The sequence below is a fragment of the Indicator indicator genome, chromosome 14 (assembly GCF_027791375.1).
Source record: "Indicator indicator isolate 239-I01 chromosome 14, UM_Iind_1.1, whole genome shotgun sequence".
Classification (NCBI taxonomy): domain Eukaryota; kingdom Metazoa; phylum Chordata; class Aves; order Piciformes; family Indicatoridae; genus Indicator; species Indicator indicator.
Window position 1 is genome coordinate 22771500 of NC_072023.1, and position 18152 is coordinate 22789651.

Consider the following 18152-nt stretch of genomic DNA (forward strand, 5'->3'; position numbering starts at 1 on the left):
GAAGTACTGGCAGGAGAAAAGTCGGTTAAAAATACATAACTAATTTACTATATTGTTTCAGATTCTGGATGACAGAAAGCAGTGGTGGAAGGTTCAGAATAAAAGTGGCAGCACAGGCTTTGTGCCAAACAACATTTTGGATCCTCTGAGGAACCAAGAAGGTGGTCTAGGATGGCCAGAGCCTGCATACACCCGCACCATCCAGGTAACATCTACTCCTTTGGAGCAAAACATTCTTCTGAAGTGCACACAGTGTGTGTGAGAGAGAAAGAGATTCACAGCAAGGCTAAAACACCTTCCTGTTCCACCAATATATCACAGGAGCCTTGTGCCTCCTTGTTCCACCAATGTGTCACAAGGCTCATTTCTGTATTGCATGGAGTCCAACATGAGAATGAAGTTGCTAGAGACAGAGCAAAAACCCTTTAAGGATTCTTGTTGTGGGGTTTTTTTTCTTTTTCCTGCTTATTTGCTTAGAGTTGGTAATGTTGACCCTAATGGATGTGTATGTGTTTATTTCAATTGCAAATATCCTTTGTGGATTGATAGCTGTTGATGCCAAAGAAGGAGTTTGAATTATTTAAGGTAGGGTCATTTTTGTTTCTCCTAGGAGAGTGAATGCTAGCTTTTCTTTTTTTCTATATTTTTCCCCTGTCTTTGTGTGTCTCTGTCTTGAATCTATGCAATTATTATCATTTTGGATTCATTAAGAAAAAGGTGTCTTTGCTTTTGAATTCACAAAGCAGGCAGTATTCAGTGCCTGTGCATCAGTAGCACTGTATTTTTCTGACCTAACTATGGTTTTCTTTCTTTCCTCTTGTGGTGTGGAATTAAGTTTGGTTTTGTTGTTGTTTCTTCTGTACGTTGAACAGGATTAGAGGGTAAAACAAAAAATCTTAACATCAGAGCAATTGTCCACCTGAGTAAGGATACACAGGATAAAGCTGCAATGTGTATTTTCAGACAACATTTAAGTGGGCCAGAAATTCATAAATAAGAGATTGTGTTTTCTAAGACCTGTTTCTGCCTTACAATTTTGAAAGGTTAGACAAACAAGTTTGGTTTAAGCAGGAATTCCAGGCCTGACTCTGAATTTTTCAGTCCAAATGAAAACCAAACTTCTTTTGAAACTTGAAGTTAAATTTAACTTTTATTCCTTGTGCCTACATACTGTAGCCAATGACTGAGAAATGAGAAATGCCATAATGTTGCTGTTGACTGTCTCTGCTGCAGACTCATCTCAAAGTCACCAAATCAGAACGTTAGGGGCTGGAAGGGACATTGAAAGCTCAGACAGTTCAACCCCCGACAGAGCAGGATCACCTATACCAGGTCACACAGGAACACATCCAGATGGGTTTTGAATATCTCCAGAGAGGGAGACTCCACAACCCCCCTGGGCAGCCTGTTCCAGTGTTCTGTCACCCTCACAGCGAAAAAAAAATTTCCTCATATTTCCATGGAATTTCCTATGCCTCAGCTTCCACCCGTTGCCCCTTGTCCTGCCATTGGGCATCACTGATCAGAGACTGGCTCCATCCTCTTGCACTCACCCTTTACATCTTTATAAACATGAATGAGGTCACCTTTCAGTCTCCTCCTTTCCAAACTGAAGAGCCCTCAGCTCCCTCAGTCTCTCCTCATAAGGAAGATGTTCCACTCCCTTCATCATTTTTGTGGCTCTGTTCCCTGAGATCCTTCTTGAACTGAGAGGCCCAGAACTGGACACAATATTCCAGATGCAGCCTCACCAGGGCAGAGTAGAGGGGGAGGAGAACCTCTCTCAACCTACTAACCACAGCCCTTCTAACACACTCCAGGATACCATTGGTCTTCTTGGCCACAACAGCACATTGCTGACACATGGTCAGCTTTCCATCCACTAAAACCCCCTGGTCCTTTTCTCCTTCACTGCTCTGCAGATGGTCAGTGCCCAACCTATACTGATCCATGGGGTTGTTCTTTCCCATCAAAAGTGTTGCTATGCTGGGCAATGTGTGCACAGATACCATGAAAACTGCAGCTTTTGCTGTATTTCCAGTTTTGCCATGGATATGGAAAATCTCTTGAGAAACAGATCCTGTGCTCTTTCTGGCAGAAGAACATAGTAGGCTAGCTTGACCTTGGTGGGCCTGAATCAGACTCTTCCTGAGTTTTTTTTTCCTCTCCCTAATTGTTTGCCTGTATTGTATGAACTCTTTCTAAACTAAGCTTAGATTTTGCCTGTCTGAAACGAAGCATGCATCTGGAGTGCTTTTCAAATCCTGGTTTAAAGAGCTGACTTGTTCAACTTTTCATTGCATGTCATTTTGTGTGCTTGGAATTTGCCAAGAAATCCTGGGCAGTCTGAGTACACTTCACAGAACTGTCACAGAAGGTTGGGGGTTGGAGGAGATCTCGAAAGCTCATCTAGTCCAACCCCACTTCTGAGCAGAGCTTCTTCCACTCATCTTTCATGCACTGCAGGTTTTGAAGTTCTCTGATTGAGATAATGACATCAAATGGGACATAACAACATAATCATTTTCTCAAAGCACTCTCCATGGATCTATGAAAATTAGGGCCAGAGAGCAGCATTTAAGATAATTTTGTTTCTTTGCCCTCTGGCAGGTTGTTCTCTACTGTCTCTACTGTTCTTGTTTGTAGCTTTATCATAATCAAACAAGAGCTTGAAATTGCTTGGGAACACAATGAATTAATTACCCAGGATAAATGGAGTCTTTACCAGGACATGTCAGCAGTCTTGTTCTTAACTTTATTGTGATGATTATAGTTCTAGCACTCCTGAGCATGCTCCCTTGGCTCTTTCCCTGTGATAGACAGATGCTTCATTGGGAGTCTGTTTGCATAACCCTATTTATTTTCATAACAGCGCTGTGGGACATTGCTGCTATTTCAGAGAGAAATGAGGCATTGAAGGGATGACTGCCTTGCCCAAGGTCAAACAGGAGAACTTGTGGGCAGAGCAGGAAATGGAAGTGGTTCCTATCAGTGCCTTTGCCAGCCCTGGCAAACAAGCAGGCTCAGTGCCTGGTGCTGTGCAGCTTTTACCTGTCTCCTAAGCTGTCGTGGGTTTTTGAAGGACTGCTTTCAAAGCAGGCTTTCTGCTGTGGTGAGCCACAGATAAGTGTTGTGTACAAGGTTAGGCTGTTTCTGTACAGACTAACAGCCAGCTGACCAAAGGATGTTTCGAGATTGTTAGGAAGTATTAAAGATTCCATTAGAAGAGATCATTTTTTCATTCAATTACTCCACAGCCAGCCAGCCTTTCTGTGAGACACTTTGTTATCATAACTATTCTCACTCCTGCAAAGTTTATTTTACTCTTGCTCTGTTCCTTCTCCTCATCACCCCACTAGGTTAGATACTGATTGTTCTCTCAGTCCCTTTCAGGATCCAGGTCCCAGCTAGTTACTTGGCAGCACTGAATTGTCTAAGATGATACTTGGAGAGACACTGCAAGCACTATGGCAGTTATTTCACCATTTTTGAGACTCAGAGACTGTAACATTTAGTAAGCTAGCTACAGGTTTTCCTGTATTATTCCTTGTTTGGTGCTTTTGTTTTACAGAGCATTTTGCTGATTGCTTATATTTTCCACTAACAATTATTATTCATCAGGGTTTCTGTGGCATGGGGCCTTTAATCTGCCTCTATATTGTCATCTGACAGTAGTACTTCCCCATCCCCTTATGCATGAACAGCTCTCCAAGCACTCTGATTTCTTCTCCTGTACAAGTGTTGCTGGTGGACCTAGAAAATAATTAATCTTAGTATGTCCTATTTATTGTGTGTTTTATTAACTGCTGTTAATGGTATTTGAAAAGAAACTTAAGGAACATAATTGTGACAAAGGTGTGTGTCTTGGTGGGCATGTTAATTAATCTCATGATGCCCTTTGTGAGCTGAGACAGTTATCAGTGATGTATGTGAAATCTTGAGGCACAGAGAGTAAATGTTAAGCCAAATGCAGTCCTAGAGTCTTCTTTTTAACCAAAAAAAAGAAAAAAAAAAAAAAGTCTGTCCACAGAAGTGTGGCAGCACATGCAAGAGACATGTTTGTGGTATGTAAACAAGACAAAAGCCTTCACCTCACTTGGGGGAAATATCCTTTGCATTTCTTGGATGATCTACCATCAAAAGCTTTTTTTTCAAGTCTTTGTTTGGCAGTTCACTTAAAATAGCCCTGTGGGAAGTTTTTTTTTCCCCTTGAGCACAGCATTTGTGCTCCAAGTTAGTGTCGTAGTGTCACGCTCATCTTTTGCCAGCTGGTATCTTTCCTGCAGATCATGAAGTGGTTGATAAAGAAGATGCAGTTGCCAGGGTTTAATTTTTCAGTGGCCAATGAGATGTCATAATATTGGACCAAGAGCCAGTATCTCTTTTACCCCATTTCATATCAAATGCTTTCAAGTTGCCATCAGACCAAGATTTTTTTGATAGCTTTAAAAAAAACAAACAACAAAACAGTGATTTTTCTGTCCAGTTTGACACTGATCCAGTCCCAAACTATGAGATGTCACTTAATATATAAAAAAATGACTCAACAGTTGTGGAAAGGATTTGATTAATGATATGCATTAAGGGCCTTCATTTGCCCCTTTTCTAAAGAAATTGGCTAATCCTGATGGGAGCAAGTAAATTCTGTCTACATTTCTCCTTATTCCACCTTATTGTGCTTCTTGCTTTCTGGTTCCTTTGTTTTAAATTGCTAATGTGTATGAAACTTTAAGAGTGATGCATAAGGCAGCTACTTTTAACCTTTCTAACCACACTGTTTGATGTGATTTACTCCATTTTTCTCACAGCAATTGCTAGGAGAACTTTCAGAGGTAACAAAATTACTCTTCTGCTATTGAGCCTCAAAAAGTACTTTGCTGGAGTATGTAGTCACCCAATTCTGTAGTGCATGCTTTTGGTTGGTTGTGGCAATGCATAGAAGTGATGGGATGAATGTGTGGATGTCCTCAAAAGATCTGGAATGAAAAAGAGAAGCCTTAAAAAAAGAGAAGTTAAATGTGCTTCTAATGTATGATGGCTTTTGGCCACTGTTCAACAAAATGTGAAGTGTGCTTCAATATAGTTCCATCAGGAAATCTGGAATTCTAGCTATGCTTCCAGTTTTTATTTTCACTCCAGCAAGTTGTTTCAATGAGGCTTGTGATTGCAGTGCTATGTGGTTTTGGAACACCACCATTGGCATCTATTGAGACCTACATGTAGTGTTTAGCTCTCACTTCTTCTGGATTATGCTTGCTGTGATGTGCAGTTAAGCCTTGGTTTGTAATGAATATTCTCTGGCAAAGGATTAACAAAGCTCTGCTTTTGCCTTGCATGGTGTTTAGGAAGGAGCATGCATGAGGGTCCATTGTGGGGATAAGAATCTAGCAACTGGAACCTGTGAACAAGGGTTAAAAAAATCTGAATATCATTAGAACCTTTTAGTGGCTGGGGAATTTTCAAAATCATTAACAAGATATTGGGTGTCCCAAAGTACATCCTTATATATCATAAATTATTGTAGATTTACTATCTGCCTCATAGGGCACCAAAGGACAGGTTTCTTAGATATACATTATTCTGCTTGTCCTCTGTTTTTATATTGTGCATTGCACTTTTCTTGGCATTTGGCATTTTAAAAAACATTTATTGTGTTAACATTGAAGTAGTAGAGCACAGAGAAGTCAACCATATGATATTTTAATCAGTTGTGATTTCCCCACCATGCACTGCACAAGGTAGACACAAAACAACTGAGCTGAATCCTGCCTTTGGGGTGAAAAAGAACAACCAACCCCCAGATGAAGAAGGCTTAATGGGGAATGTATTGCAAGAGTGCTTCACAGGATCACAGGATGTTAGGGGGTGGAAGGGACCGCTGGAGACCTTCAACTCCAATGCCCTGCCAGAGCGGGACCATAGAATCTAGTGCAGGTCACACAGGAACACATCCAGACAGGGCTGGAAAGGCTCCAGAGAAGGAGACTCCACAACCTCTCTGGGCAGCCTGTTCCAGTGCTCTGGGACCCTTATAATGAAGAAGTTCTTTCTCATGCTGAGGTGGAACTTCCTGTGCTGTAGTTTCCATCCATTGCCCCTTGTCCTATCACAGGGCACAAGTGAATAGAGGCTGCCCCTTCCTTCCTGACCCCCAGCCCTCAGATATTTATAGACATTGCTTAGATCCCCTCTCAGTCTTCTCCTCTCCAGACTAAGCAGCCCCAGGTCTCTCAGCCTCTCCTTCTATGACAGTGCTCCAGTCCCTTCATCATCCTCATAGCCCTCCACTGCACTCTCTTCATCAGATCGCTGTCCCTCTTGAACTGGGGAGCCCAGAACTGGATGCAATACTCCACATGAGGTCTCACTAGGGCAGAGTAGAAGGGAGGAGAACCTCCCTGGATCTGCTGGACACACCCTTCTTAATGCACCTCAGGATCCCATTGGCTGTCTTGGCCACAAGGGCACATTGCTGACCCATGCAGAACTTGTTCAGTAGTTAACTAGTAGTTAAGTGAAAAATTAAGGGAAACAAAACCCTTTTTTCCTGGACTTAACTGAGTGGCGATGGAAGCTGATGGGATAAGTATTCTGCAGGTGTAACTCAGTATAGTGTAGCTGTAATGGCCCCAGTTTGCATTCACTACAAAATGTCTTCTCCAGCACTTAGGCTGAGTGAGTTGGGATACTCACAGAAGGGCAGTTGCTGACATTTAATGAAAGTTTGATTGTTGTCAGGCCACTGATCTGCTGCTCAGATTCTAGCATATGGTTCCTATGATTACTTCCCTACTTGATCTACAATAAACCCTCTGCCTCGAAGGAAATAGGGAAAGGTATTTCAGGAAGGAACAATGCAGCTGGGGAATGTGCTCATCTATTTTCATACCAAAGTAAGCAGACTTCTCATAACTGAGAAATGAGGCATCTATTGAGCAAACAAACTTTCATATGAGACTTCCAAACTGTGTTAGTCCAAAACTGCGGAGAGGGAGCCCTGTCAAAATGGTGAGATGTGGACTTGGAATTGATTCAACAAAAAGGGCTGCAGAGGTTGCTGGTGAGCTTCTGGGCTTGGCTGTCTTTGGGATGGATTTGGGAAAACACATTAAGCATTCCTCTAGCTGGTGGCATTCTAAATGCAAAGGAGGAGAAAAGAAATTCTTCCCCAAAATTGCTCTTGAGAGACCTGCTAGTTACTTACTAGCAGCAAGATAATTTGCATGTTGTTAGAACACTGAACTGCCCTATTCCAAGAATGGTTGAGTTTGGGGCTGGGGTGGATTATAGTGACCACACAAATAGCTGAGAGGGCACAACTGAATGGGTGGGAGGAAGAGGAACCTCTTAAGTGGTGCCTGCAGTTCTAGGAACAATGTGTTCAGGGCACAACTGAATTGGGTAGGAGGAAGAGGAACCTTTTAAGCAGTTCTAGGAACAATGTGTTCAGGGCACAACTGAATTGGGTAGGAGGAAGAGGAACCTTTTAAACAGTTCTAGGAACAATGTGTTATCTCAACCCCAGTGACATCTGTAAGTTAAACCATTGGTCAGGCTTAGGTGTGGCTGGTTATGTTCAATGTTCACTATAGTTTTTTAAACATATATAAAATACACATTTTTTTTTTAATGCTGGAAAAATCCAACACATCAAAAATGTTGGAAGCTGTTACAAAGCACCAGGGAATGGCAGTTTGGGATTACAAATGATTACATTTCTTGGGTTCATAGTTTGAAAGAGTGACGCGTTTGAGATGTGCCATTGCCATGAGTTTTGTGTCCAAGAAGAGAATTGATGCCAAGCTTTGATGCCAAACAGAGTTTTGGCAAATTTTGGAGCTGTATCTGGCAAGTAAGATGTCTTTGTGCAATAGATGAAATCAGCTGGTGCAAAGCATCTCACCATCCTCTGCAGAAGCCTGAGTTTGTCTGATGTACTGCCCAAGCTTTGCTGTCAAACTGAAGTCTCTCTGCACCCTTTCAGAAACAAAGGACAGACTATGTTGCAAAGCAGCCCGAACCAGTTCCTGCTACGCCTTCTCCACCTCCAACACCAGCTCCTGTCCCTGTGGCTGTCCCTCTCCCTCCCAGTGCACCAGCACCTATCCCGGTTACTGTGCCCAAAGCGCCAGCTGCCATCAGCCGCCAAAGCAGCACCTCCAGCGACAGCGGTGGCAGTGTTGCACGAGACACACAGAGGCAGAAGCAAATTCCTGTGGATCGTAAGTTTGTCTCAGAAGCAAGAAAAGTATTCCTCCCATTCCTGTCTGTTTTGCTTAATCCTTACACTCCTTAAAAACCTTGTGTCTTAGATAAATGTTTATGTTTGTTTAGACCTAATAGCAACCTTTCAGTACCTGATAGGGGTCTAAAAGAGGGATAGAGAGAGAGACTGTCTACAAAGGCCTGCAGTGATAGGACCAGAGGCAATGGCTTCAAACCAGAGAAGAGCAGATTTAGATTGGATGTTAGGAACAACCTCTTTACTATGAGGGTGGTGGAACACTGGAACAGGTTGCACAGGGAGGTGGTTGAAGCTCCATTCCTGAAGATATTCAAGGTGAGGCTCAACAGGGCTTTGGGCAACTTGATCTAGTTGAGGATGCTTACTGGAGGGGGCTTGGGCTAGATGACCTTTGGAAGTCCTTTCCAACCCAGACCATTCTATGAATCTATGAAATACTTAACTTTAACTCTAAGTGTACAATACACGTTTGCTATGTATGTGTGTTCTGATCCTTACTAAATACGATGGTAAGTAGGGACAAAACACTTCTGCACTTGTCCCACTCCTAAATCCTTTCCTTTTATGACTGTCTGGAATATTCAGTCAGTGGTTTTCAGCACTGTGAATGCCTGGGCTGTATTCTGGCTAATGTACATTTTGCACCTGAACCCGCTGCTGTGTTACAATCTAAAGTGCTTTTAAAATCAGTGAAGCTATTTTTACACTTCTCTTCATGGTCATCTATATTTCTAGGGCATTTGCACCATTCTGAAACATGTATCCAAGGCCTACAAGAAGTCTTAACAGGTCTGAATGACACATAGAAAACGTGTTCTAAGTGTTGTAGGAGACTCAACTTACAGACAGGTTCCCTTAGCTCAAGTAGAGCAGCAGGGAATGGCAGGCCAATGAGCAAACTTTTGTGTCCTTGTTTTAGGAGGGCAAGGAAACATATTCCATAGCCCTTCATCTGGCAAACATGGCCACCTATGTCCAGCAGTGTGTGGAGAGCAGCCACGTGGAGAACAGTCTGCCAGAAGGAACAGGCTTCACTGCTGTTTCCCATAGAAATAACTTCTGCCTTTGTCCCTGTTTTGGGCAGTTTGTTATCCCTGTTTTGGGCAGTTTGTTACTTAACTAAACCCAGAAACCTGAGCAGTTATAAAGGATGGGGAAAGTGAGGATGAACTCCACACACACAAAAATGATCCTTCTGTTCTCTTTAAGATGATCTTTGCATGTGGTAGCAGGTGTGTTTTCTTGTATCCATGAGATGGCCCCTCTCCATTACAGTTGGTACAGGTTATGAGGTATGAAGGTTGCTGTGGATGAAGTGTCTATAAGACCTCTCTTGCCCTCTCAGCCTCTGCCGAGGCCCTGGGCCATGCATGAGAGGTCATTCACCCTCCTGGGAGCTTTGGGTCAAGCCTAATTAATGGACTTGAGGCACCTCAGAGTCCTGGGAGAAGAGCTGCCTCTGCAAAGGCAAAGGGCCACCTTGCCCGTGCAGCTGCTGCCCAAGCTCCCCCCTGAGCTCTGCACAGAACATGTGATGCAGTACCTGGGTTGTTAGTTATGCATCTAACAGCTAAATATTTATCTTTTGATATATATAGGCTTGGCCTAGATAGAACAAGCCTTTCCAAATCTGTGTAAACAGAATGAAGGTAGCAATTTTTTCCCTCTCTTCCTGTTTGGGAAAAGAATTGCTGCAAGCTTACGTACCACTGCCTAAAGCCTTCACTTCACATATCTCAGATCTTCACATATCACTGAGCACATGCCTTGGGTACATCATGTTGGCTTCTTCTCTAGGGAGAAAAGACCCATCAGAAAAGAGCCTGAATGCCTCAAATATTTTACTGAATGATATTTTGTCTGCTTTCAGCCTGGGGCTATTTTGTAAAAGAAAAAAAGGAAATGGTTAACCCAAGCATTTATTTTTGTGTGTTGTGGTGATTAAAAAGTAATAAATCCTAAAAACCTATGTAAAGCTTGGGTTTACTTTTCCACCTGGCTGGAAATCTTGATTCTTGGAGAGGTTTTGGAAGATAAAGGGAAGTAGAGAAAGAAACACTTTTGCTATCTTTAGAGGTTTTTCATACAGAAGTTGGTGTTCCTCTGTTGCTATCAGTGTAGTGGGAGGAAAGGAATAGTTTTAGCCATCTGAATGCATCAGAGAAGGTGCTGTAGTTACCATTTGTGTATCAAAAGTCAGAAGGTCAAATAAAAATGACTTAAAAATATCTTGGCAAGGAAATCCTGAGTGGTTTTACATGATTTAAAGTTGTGTGTCAAAAGTATTTTTATAGTAATTCCAAAGTTACTGCATGGAGCCTTTAACTCAGCATCTTCTCTGTGCCCAAAAAGATACCTGCACCCTTTTGGAGTCTACCTATTTTTGTTAAATTATCCATGGAACTTTTTGTCTGCATTTCAAACAGTTTTCAGTGCCATTGTTAAGAGATTTTGTTGAAATCCATGAAAAGCATTTCAGTTTGTTTGCCTGATAATGAGAAGCAACTGAACTAAACCCTTGAATGGATTCTGTGGGATAGCAAATTTGTACAGTTTTGAAAAAAAAAAAAGTCATGCTCAAATTCTGGTGTCTCTGCTGAGAGCAACTTTATTTTTTCAAATAATTTTTTCCCAATTTTTTCCATTTTTTTAAAATGTTAAAACTTTTTCCAATTCTTCCATTTTTTTACCATTTATTACATTTTTTCTATTTTTCCAATTTTTTATTTTTAAAAATTTTCCCATTTTTCTCCAATTAATTTTTTTTTTTAATGCAAATTGTGACATTTTTTCACCCAAGCAGTCACTTCAGGCATGGAGTGTATTCAGATTCTATAGAACTCCATCAAAAGTGTGATTACCATTAATAGCTCATTGGATGTAAGGGGATATGGAACAAGTGATGAAACACTGGAACAGGTTACCCAGGGAGGTGGTTTGGGCTCCATCCCTGGAGATACTCAGGGTGAGGCTCAACAGGGCTCTGGACAGCATGATCTAGTTGAGGATGACCTTGCTGACTGCAGAGGGGGTTGGACTGGATGACCTTTGGAGGTCCTTTCCAACCCAGACCATTCTATGTGTCAGCAGCAGTGATGTTTTTTTGCCTACTAAAAAGCTGCACTTTCAATTAAAAAATGTTGGTGGAAAGTGCTGCCTTTCCAGATTGTAAGCAATCTTCTCTTCCTCCTCATCTTTTTTTTTGTTTCCATTTTAAAAACATTTGTCATTTTATTTGAAGAAACACAGACTATGACAATTAAATTTCCTTTTGTCTCCCCATTTTCTTCTACAGGGTAGGTGCTGTCAGGCTGATGTACCCCTCTGTGCAACAGCAAGCTCGTTTCCTCTTTTTAGGGTCTCAGTTAAATTTTGGGGTTTGCTTTGGGGTTTTTGGGGGGTGTTTTTATTTTGGTGCTTTTTTGGTTGGTTGGTTGGTTTGTTTTGGGGTGGGTTTTTTTTTTGTTGTTGTTGTTTTTTTCTTGCCTTTGTTTTGTTTTGCAAGGGGAGGAGCGAAATCTTCCCTGGGGCAAAAGGAGGATATGAATTCAGTCAGATTTAGCGAATGAATCTTTGAAGAAAAAAAGAAGTTTAAGGTCTTAAAGTGGAGCATAAGAAATCTCCTGGCTTTGATAAAGCAACCTTGAGACTAACTCATGGGGCACCTGTCTCTCTAGGCAGGAAATCGCAGATGGAGGAGGTGCAGGATGAACTCGTTCACCGGCTCACCATCGGCCGGAGCGCAGCCCAGAGGAAGTTCCACGTGCCACGACCAAACATCCCGGTAGTTAACATCACCTACGACTCTTCACCTGAGGATGTGAAAGCCTGGTTGCAGTCCAAAGGATTCAACCCTGTGTAAGTTCGAGGGCAAAATGTTAAGAAAACGTCTTAAAATTATTTTCACAGAATCATTCAGGTTGGAAAAGACCTCAGGATCACTGAGTTCAAGCCAGAACACTGCTCTACAAGGTTCACCCCTAAACCATATCCCCAAGCACCACATCCAAACAACCCTTAAATACATCCAGGGTTGGGGACTCAACCACCTCCCTGGGCAGCACATTCCAATGCCTGGCCACTCTCATTGGGAAAAAATTCTTCCTAATGTCCATTCTATACCTGCCTTGCTGCAGCTTGAGGCTGTTCCCTCTTGTTCTATTTCCAATTACCTGTGAGAAGAGACCAGCACCAACCTCTCCACAGTGTCCTTTCAGGCAGTTGTAGAGAGTGATAAGGTCTCCCCTTAGCCTCCTCTTTTTCAAACTAAACAGCCCCAGCTCCTTCAGTCACTCTTGATAAGACTTATTCTCCAGGCCCTTCCCCAGCTTCCTTGACCTCCTCTGTACTCACTGCAGCACCTCCATGTTGCTCTTGTATTGAGGTGCCCAAAACTGGACACAATAATACTCGAGGTATGGCCTCACCTCACAAGAGGACAATCACCTCCCTACTCCTACTGGACACAGCATTTCTAATCCAAGGATTAGATTGGCCAGGATGCCATTGCCTTTCTTGGCCACCTAGGGCAACTGCTGGCTCATATTTAGCTGCTTGTCAATTAGAACCCCCCCAGGTCCCTTTCTGCTTGACAGCTTTCCTGCCACACTGCCCCAAGCCTGTCAGTAATTAGGATGTGGTCTGCCCACTTGATAAAATCAAGCAGTCTTCTGAAAATCAAGACACATCAGATGCATCCTTGGAAAAAAATATTTTGTTTCTACACATCTATACATAAATATTAATGTACATATATGTATTACAGTGTATAGCTCCACAATGTATTTTGAGGAGCAAGGTCCAAAGTAAGGCATTGAGGATGGTCAGAGGGCTGGAGCACCTCTCCTGTGGAGACAGACTGAGAGAGTTGGTGCTGTTCAGTCTGGAGAGGAGAAGGCTCCAAGGAGTACTTTTTGTGGCCTTCCAGTATCTGAAGGGGGCTACAAGAAAGCTGGGGAGGGACATTTTAGGGTGTCAGGGAGTGATGGGACTAGGGGGAATGGAGCAAAACTAGAAATGGGTAGATTCAGATTGGATGTTAGGAAGAAGTTCTGCACCATGAGGGTGGTGAGACACTGGAACAGGTTGCCCAGGGAGGTGGTGGAAGCCTCATCCCTGGAGGTGTTTAAGGCCAGGCTGGATGTGGCTGTGAGCAACCTGCTGTAGTGTGAGGTGTCCCTGCCCATGGCAGGGGGGTTGGAACTGGATGATCCTTGTGGTCCCTTCCAACCCTGACAATTCTGTGATTCTATGAATTCTATGATAAATCAATGTGGTCATGGATCTCTAAAGTTATACCTGGGAAAAATAAATTATATTTATTAGCCTCCACCAAAAGGTACTTGTTATAACAGCTAATGAACTGACTTCAAGAATCCTGACCTGCTGCATTAAGGTTTGTCTTCATGTAGTAACCCTGTCTGAGGCAATGTGGAATTAAGCCAACCTACTTCTCTCCCTTGACCTGTGCATTTTTGCTTATTTCCTGTTCACTTGGTGTGACCCTAGGACTGTCAACAGCCTTGGTGTGCTGACAGGTGCTCAGCTTTTCTCCCTCAACAAAGAGGAACTGAGGACTGTTTGCCCAGAAGGGTCTCGAGTCTACAGCCAAATCACGGTACAGAAATCTGCCTTGGAGGTATGTATGACCCTTCCTACTAACCTAATGCTGGGTTGCTACTTTTGAACCTAGGGAAGTAAACAGCACTTTTCTGTGAGGCAGTTGGGTTTTCCTCAGTTCCCATCACCTTGATAAGCACTATTTGGACCTGAATGATTTGGTATTAGTGCATTGAAAGAGCACCCATCAAAACTCTAGGTGGGATCTCTCCCCACTTCTAAAGGAGTCCACTTTCTAAAACATTAGGAAAAGTGCATGCATGGTAGTACTCAAGTTTAAGACATTGTGTGCTGTAACCAGACTGCAAGAAGACAAGACAAGCCAAAAAGGGCTTTGGGGAAAACAGTAAGAAGGAGTAATATGCCCTTTCTCTTCCTTCTTGCTCTACCAGATAGTTGGAGAAACTCCTGGTACTTTTGGTGGTGAGGAGTTAGTTTTGCTTTATCTTGGTAGACATTTGATTCCTCACACATGACAAAGCAAGCTCACTGTTGACTCTTGAGGCCTTTCAGGTCAACTGCTGGGACATCTCTATTGAGGGTTTCCTAAGTGGAGGGAAAACACATCTGACACTGTGCTAGCGGAATTATTGAGCTAAGGGTAAAAGTATTCATTGCTCCCTTGCAGCTTGCTGCCATTACAATAGTGTTGTTCCCTGAGCACTTTAGAAGATGTATACAGAATAGTGCTTGGGAGAATGCTTACCAATTTTAAGCCAGGAGAATTGCAGGTGCATCTACTTCTTCCATTAAAAGCTTTTTTGTGGCATTTGAAGAAATGGACTCAATGCTGTCTAGAGGTGAGATAAATCCAAATGAGAAGTTACAGTCTTCACATCCTATTTAAAAGAAAATCTTGACGTTTAAAATGTGTTTCTACCCCTCATGAAGCTGGGACTGTCTTGCTTAAATGATGTAAAGCTCTAACTGCCACACATATTTTTAAAGACAAAATATGCAAAAGCATGTTTTACCATTTACCTCATCAGCTTGGATCACAGGGCTTTGCTAACACTGTTAAAGTTGCTTTATTCCATTCTTTTTAAGCCCTCTTTTTGTGTGACAGGAAGGGAGAAATATTTCACATTTATTTTTAGGGATATGTCACTACAGTCCAGAGCACTGTTGTTTCCTAGTGAAGGCACACGTGTATTCTTCCACTTTTCTGGAATGCCAACAACCTTATTTCAGTTTTCTAAGGCTTCTGTGTACTGAGGTGGAACTGCCTTTGAGGTGGAGATGAACTGAAATGCAGAGATGCATTGGATTTGTAGAAGTCAGTCCTTTTTCCCCATGCTATTAATCTGCTTGCATCAGTTTGGTCTTGCTCTGTAGGAAACTGAAAAGTCAAAACTTGTCTAATAAACATTCTCCAAGTGCTAATAAAGAGGCATTGAGAGTTTAACAGGGTCATTGGGTTCTGTAAGTGGAAAGGTAATTGTAAATATTTATTTCTGCATCAGTTATATGAGGTTTAGCTGCTGTATTTAAATGATGTATCTGGACTGGAAGTCCAGCTAGAGAGCAGTGCCAAGTGATGTCCCTCAGGAGTCCATACTGGGACCTGTGCTGTTTAATTGGGACATTGGGATCAAGTGCACCATCAGCAAGTTTGCAGATGACACCAAGCTGAGTGGTGCTGTTGGTACACCAGAGGGACAGGCTGGAGAGGTGAGCCAAGGTGAACCTCATGAGGTTCAACAAGAGCAAGTGCAGGGTTCTGCACCTGGGCCAGAGCAAGTTGCATCCTCCTTTCAGTCCCTATAATATTTCAAGTCACAGGGTTTAGGTTTTGTCCTTGTTTAGGAGATAGATTTACCTTTTCATCATTATGAGTTTCTACATGTCCACTTCCTTAACTTCTGAGCATTTCAAGTCCTGATGTTAAAAAGTGCTACAGAAAATAAGTGCAGAGATACAATATCCTGAACAGCATCTTTGTCACTTCCAGAAGGGAACATTTCAGGTCCACAACCTCATTGTTTTCCTACTCCATCTATGGGAAGTGTAGGCACACATCACTTTAAAACTGAAAATGGTTTCTAATACATGTATCAAGTTGCTTGGAGAAGTCCCTCTTGCAGGTTAGAGACCAGCAAGTGTGTTTATATACTCATGCTGTCCTCAGTCCAGAGCTGTTTTCAGCTCAAACCATGACAGTCCCTTATTTTCTTCGACACCTCAGTGAAAGGAACAGCCCCAGGCACAGAAGTGGGACTGAACAATGGCATTTACTGATACCTCATGATCTGGTTAGAGTCAAATCTGGGTAAATCACAAAGGCCAAGGTCTAGCAGCCTGCTCCAAAAGCTGTATGCCTGAGAACAGCCCTAGGCTACTTAGCTGTGCTGTCCCCTGCCTCTGAGTGGGATGTTCCTGTTGTGCTATGCCACGTGATGCACTACAGTTGCTTTAGTTGAGCAGTGTTTCAAGATCATCAGTCATGTTCTTCCTGATGTTATCAGGAAGGTAAATTGTTTCGGCCTCAGCTGCTCAGTCATTTGCAGGAAAATCTTCCTACATGACCTCTGATAAAGCACGTTGTGGGCTGTCTGCTGATAAATTTTATGCATGACTTCAGTAATGAGTGACTGCTGTACTTGCTTTATATCTGAAACCAAGTGGGCAAGGGCAAAATGAATTTAAAACAAAACTGCCCTCTCACCTTCAGAGAGTCAGTTCTAAGCACCTTCCTTTGCCTTTCCACTCTGGGAGAAAAAAAAACATTATTATTTACCTAGGAGAAGCATCCTAGCCTCCCTTCCTGTGGACACTTAACCTGTCTTACAGGTAATGGCATCAGATAATGCATTGCAATGTACATAATGGAATAAATCTAAATTAAATTTTAGGCAATGGGATAAATTTTCTGAGTTCAGAAGCAGTTGAAAGATCTTCCCCTTAACAGTCCTGAAATTTGTTTTGCACATGTCACAGTTTCTGCTTCCTCATTCAGAGGCTATTTTGGCAGCTGGTTTTGAGGCTTGGAAGGTCACATGGTAGCCAAATAACACAGTAGCAGATCTGGCTCTTTCTTTATAATCCTCTAGTTTAATTCCAAGTCATGCACACTTGGGAAAGTTCTGCTCTAGTGGATATGTGTCCTGGCCTTGCTACCATTTTATTTACCTTGTCAAAGCAATCTGTTTGCAGCTAGCTCAGCAGACTTGTTTTTCACCCCAAGAAGTGAAGTAAAGCCTTGTCCTCACCAAACCTCACTGTTGCTGATACAGCAATGATTCAGTTCTTACTGCTGTGCTCTGAGTTTGACACCTGTGTCTCTGAACAGCAAATGTATGTACTGAGTGATGTGAGACATTAAGATTGACTCTTTACTTAGGCCATGGCTGTGCAAACCCATGGGCATGCATAAATATTGTGCTTGAATAAATTTAAAGTCACCAAGGATTTTATGAGCTTTAATTTCTAAATACAATTTGCCCTGATTTTTAAGCACTCAAGGGTGGAATCCTAACAAACTTGCTGAGCTTTAACCCTGCTTTTACTGAAGCCATAGTTTACTCTGTAAATATTTAACGCTCTCAGCGGCTTGCAAGATGTGGTGGGTTGAAAATTCCATCCCCCCCAACATTAAAGGCATAAATTTTATAATAAATAAATTTTAAGGGCATAGCCTAAAACTACCACCCATGAGAATTAAAAATGCTCAGCAATGCTGACACTTTTAACAGGCTGCAGGTTATTTTCTGGTCCATACATAAGGACAGTGTAAATACTTTCCTATTCAAATGTTATTTAACCAGATTTCTTTTTAGTTCTGGAGCTGCAAAGTGAAATAAATTTTTTCAAATGTCTCTCTTAATAAAATGCTGACAGAGGAACTTTTTCATATGTCAAAACCACAAGTAAACTCTCTTTTTTGTTTATAGGCCAAGTAAACTCTCTTTTTTATTTATAGGCTAACAGTGGTAGCTCAGAACTGCAAGAAATTATGAGAAGACGACAAGAAAAAATCAGTGCAGCTGCCACAGATTCAGGTGTGGAATCCTTTGATGAAGGAAGCAGCCACTAAATGTCTCCTCTTTTCTTCAATTCCATTCTCCATAGCATTATACCATCCAGCTTTGTTTTAGGAAGCAGTGAAGGTCAATGCCTTACTCTATTGTAACCGTTAACTAGCCACCATAAAGAAAATTTACAGTAGTCTCCACAGAATTAGCTGCTGCTGGCTCCTGTTTATTAAAATGAATAGATGAGAAATCCAATGGAGGTTCCTGACAGGTGGAAATATAAGCTCACGATTCATTACCAGCCAAAGATGAGTCTT

At 42.1% G+C, this 18152-nt stretch overlaps 1 protein-coding gene across 2 annotated transcripts in view; it reads left to right on the forward strand.

The window, feature by feature from the left end:
• The window catches only part of EPS8 (epidermal growth factor receptor pathway substrate 8), a 64447-nt gene extending 46531 nt beyond the window's left edge, over window positions 1-17916 (forward strand). Inside the window, exons 16-21 of one of the 2 annotated variants that reach the window (XM_054386478.1) lie at window positions 62-205; window positions 550-585; window positions 7985-8222; window positions 11923-12103; window positions 13754-13883; window positions 17784-17916. In XM_054386478.1, coding sequence (XP_054242453.1) covers window positions 62-205; window positions 550-585; window positions 7985-8222; window positions 11923-12103; window positions 13754-13883; window positions 17784-17897 — 843 coding nt within the window. In that variant the 3' untranslated portion in view covers window positions 17898-17916. The remainder of the gene's footprint in view (window positions 1-61; window positions 206-549; window positions 586-7984; window positions 8223-11922; window positions 12104-13753; window positions 13884-17783) is intronic. The other variant, XM_054386479.1, reaches the window with a different exon arrangement.
• Window positions 17917-18152: the final 236 nt, after the last annotated feature.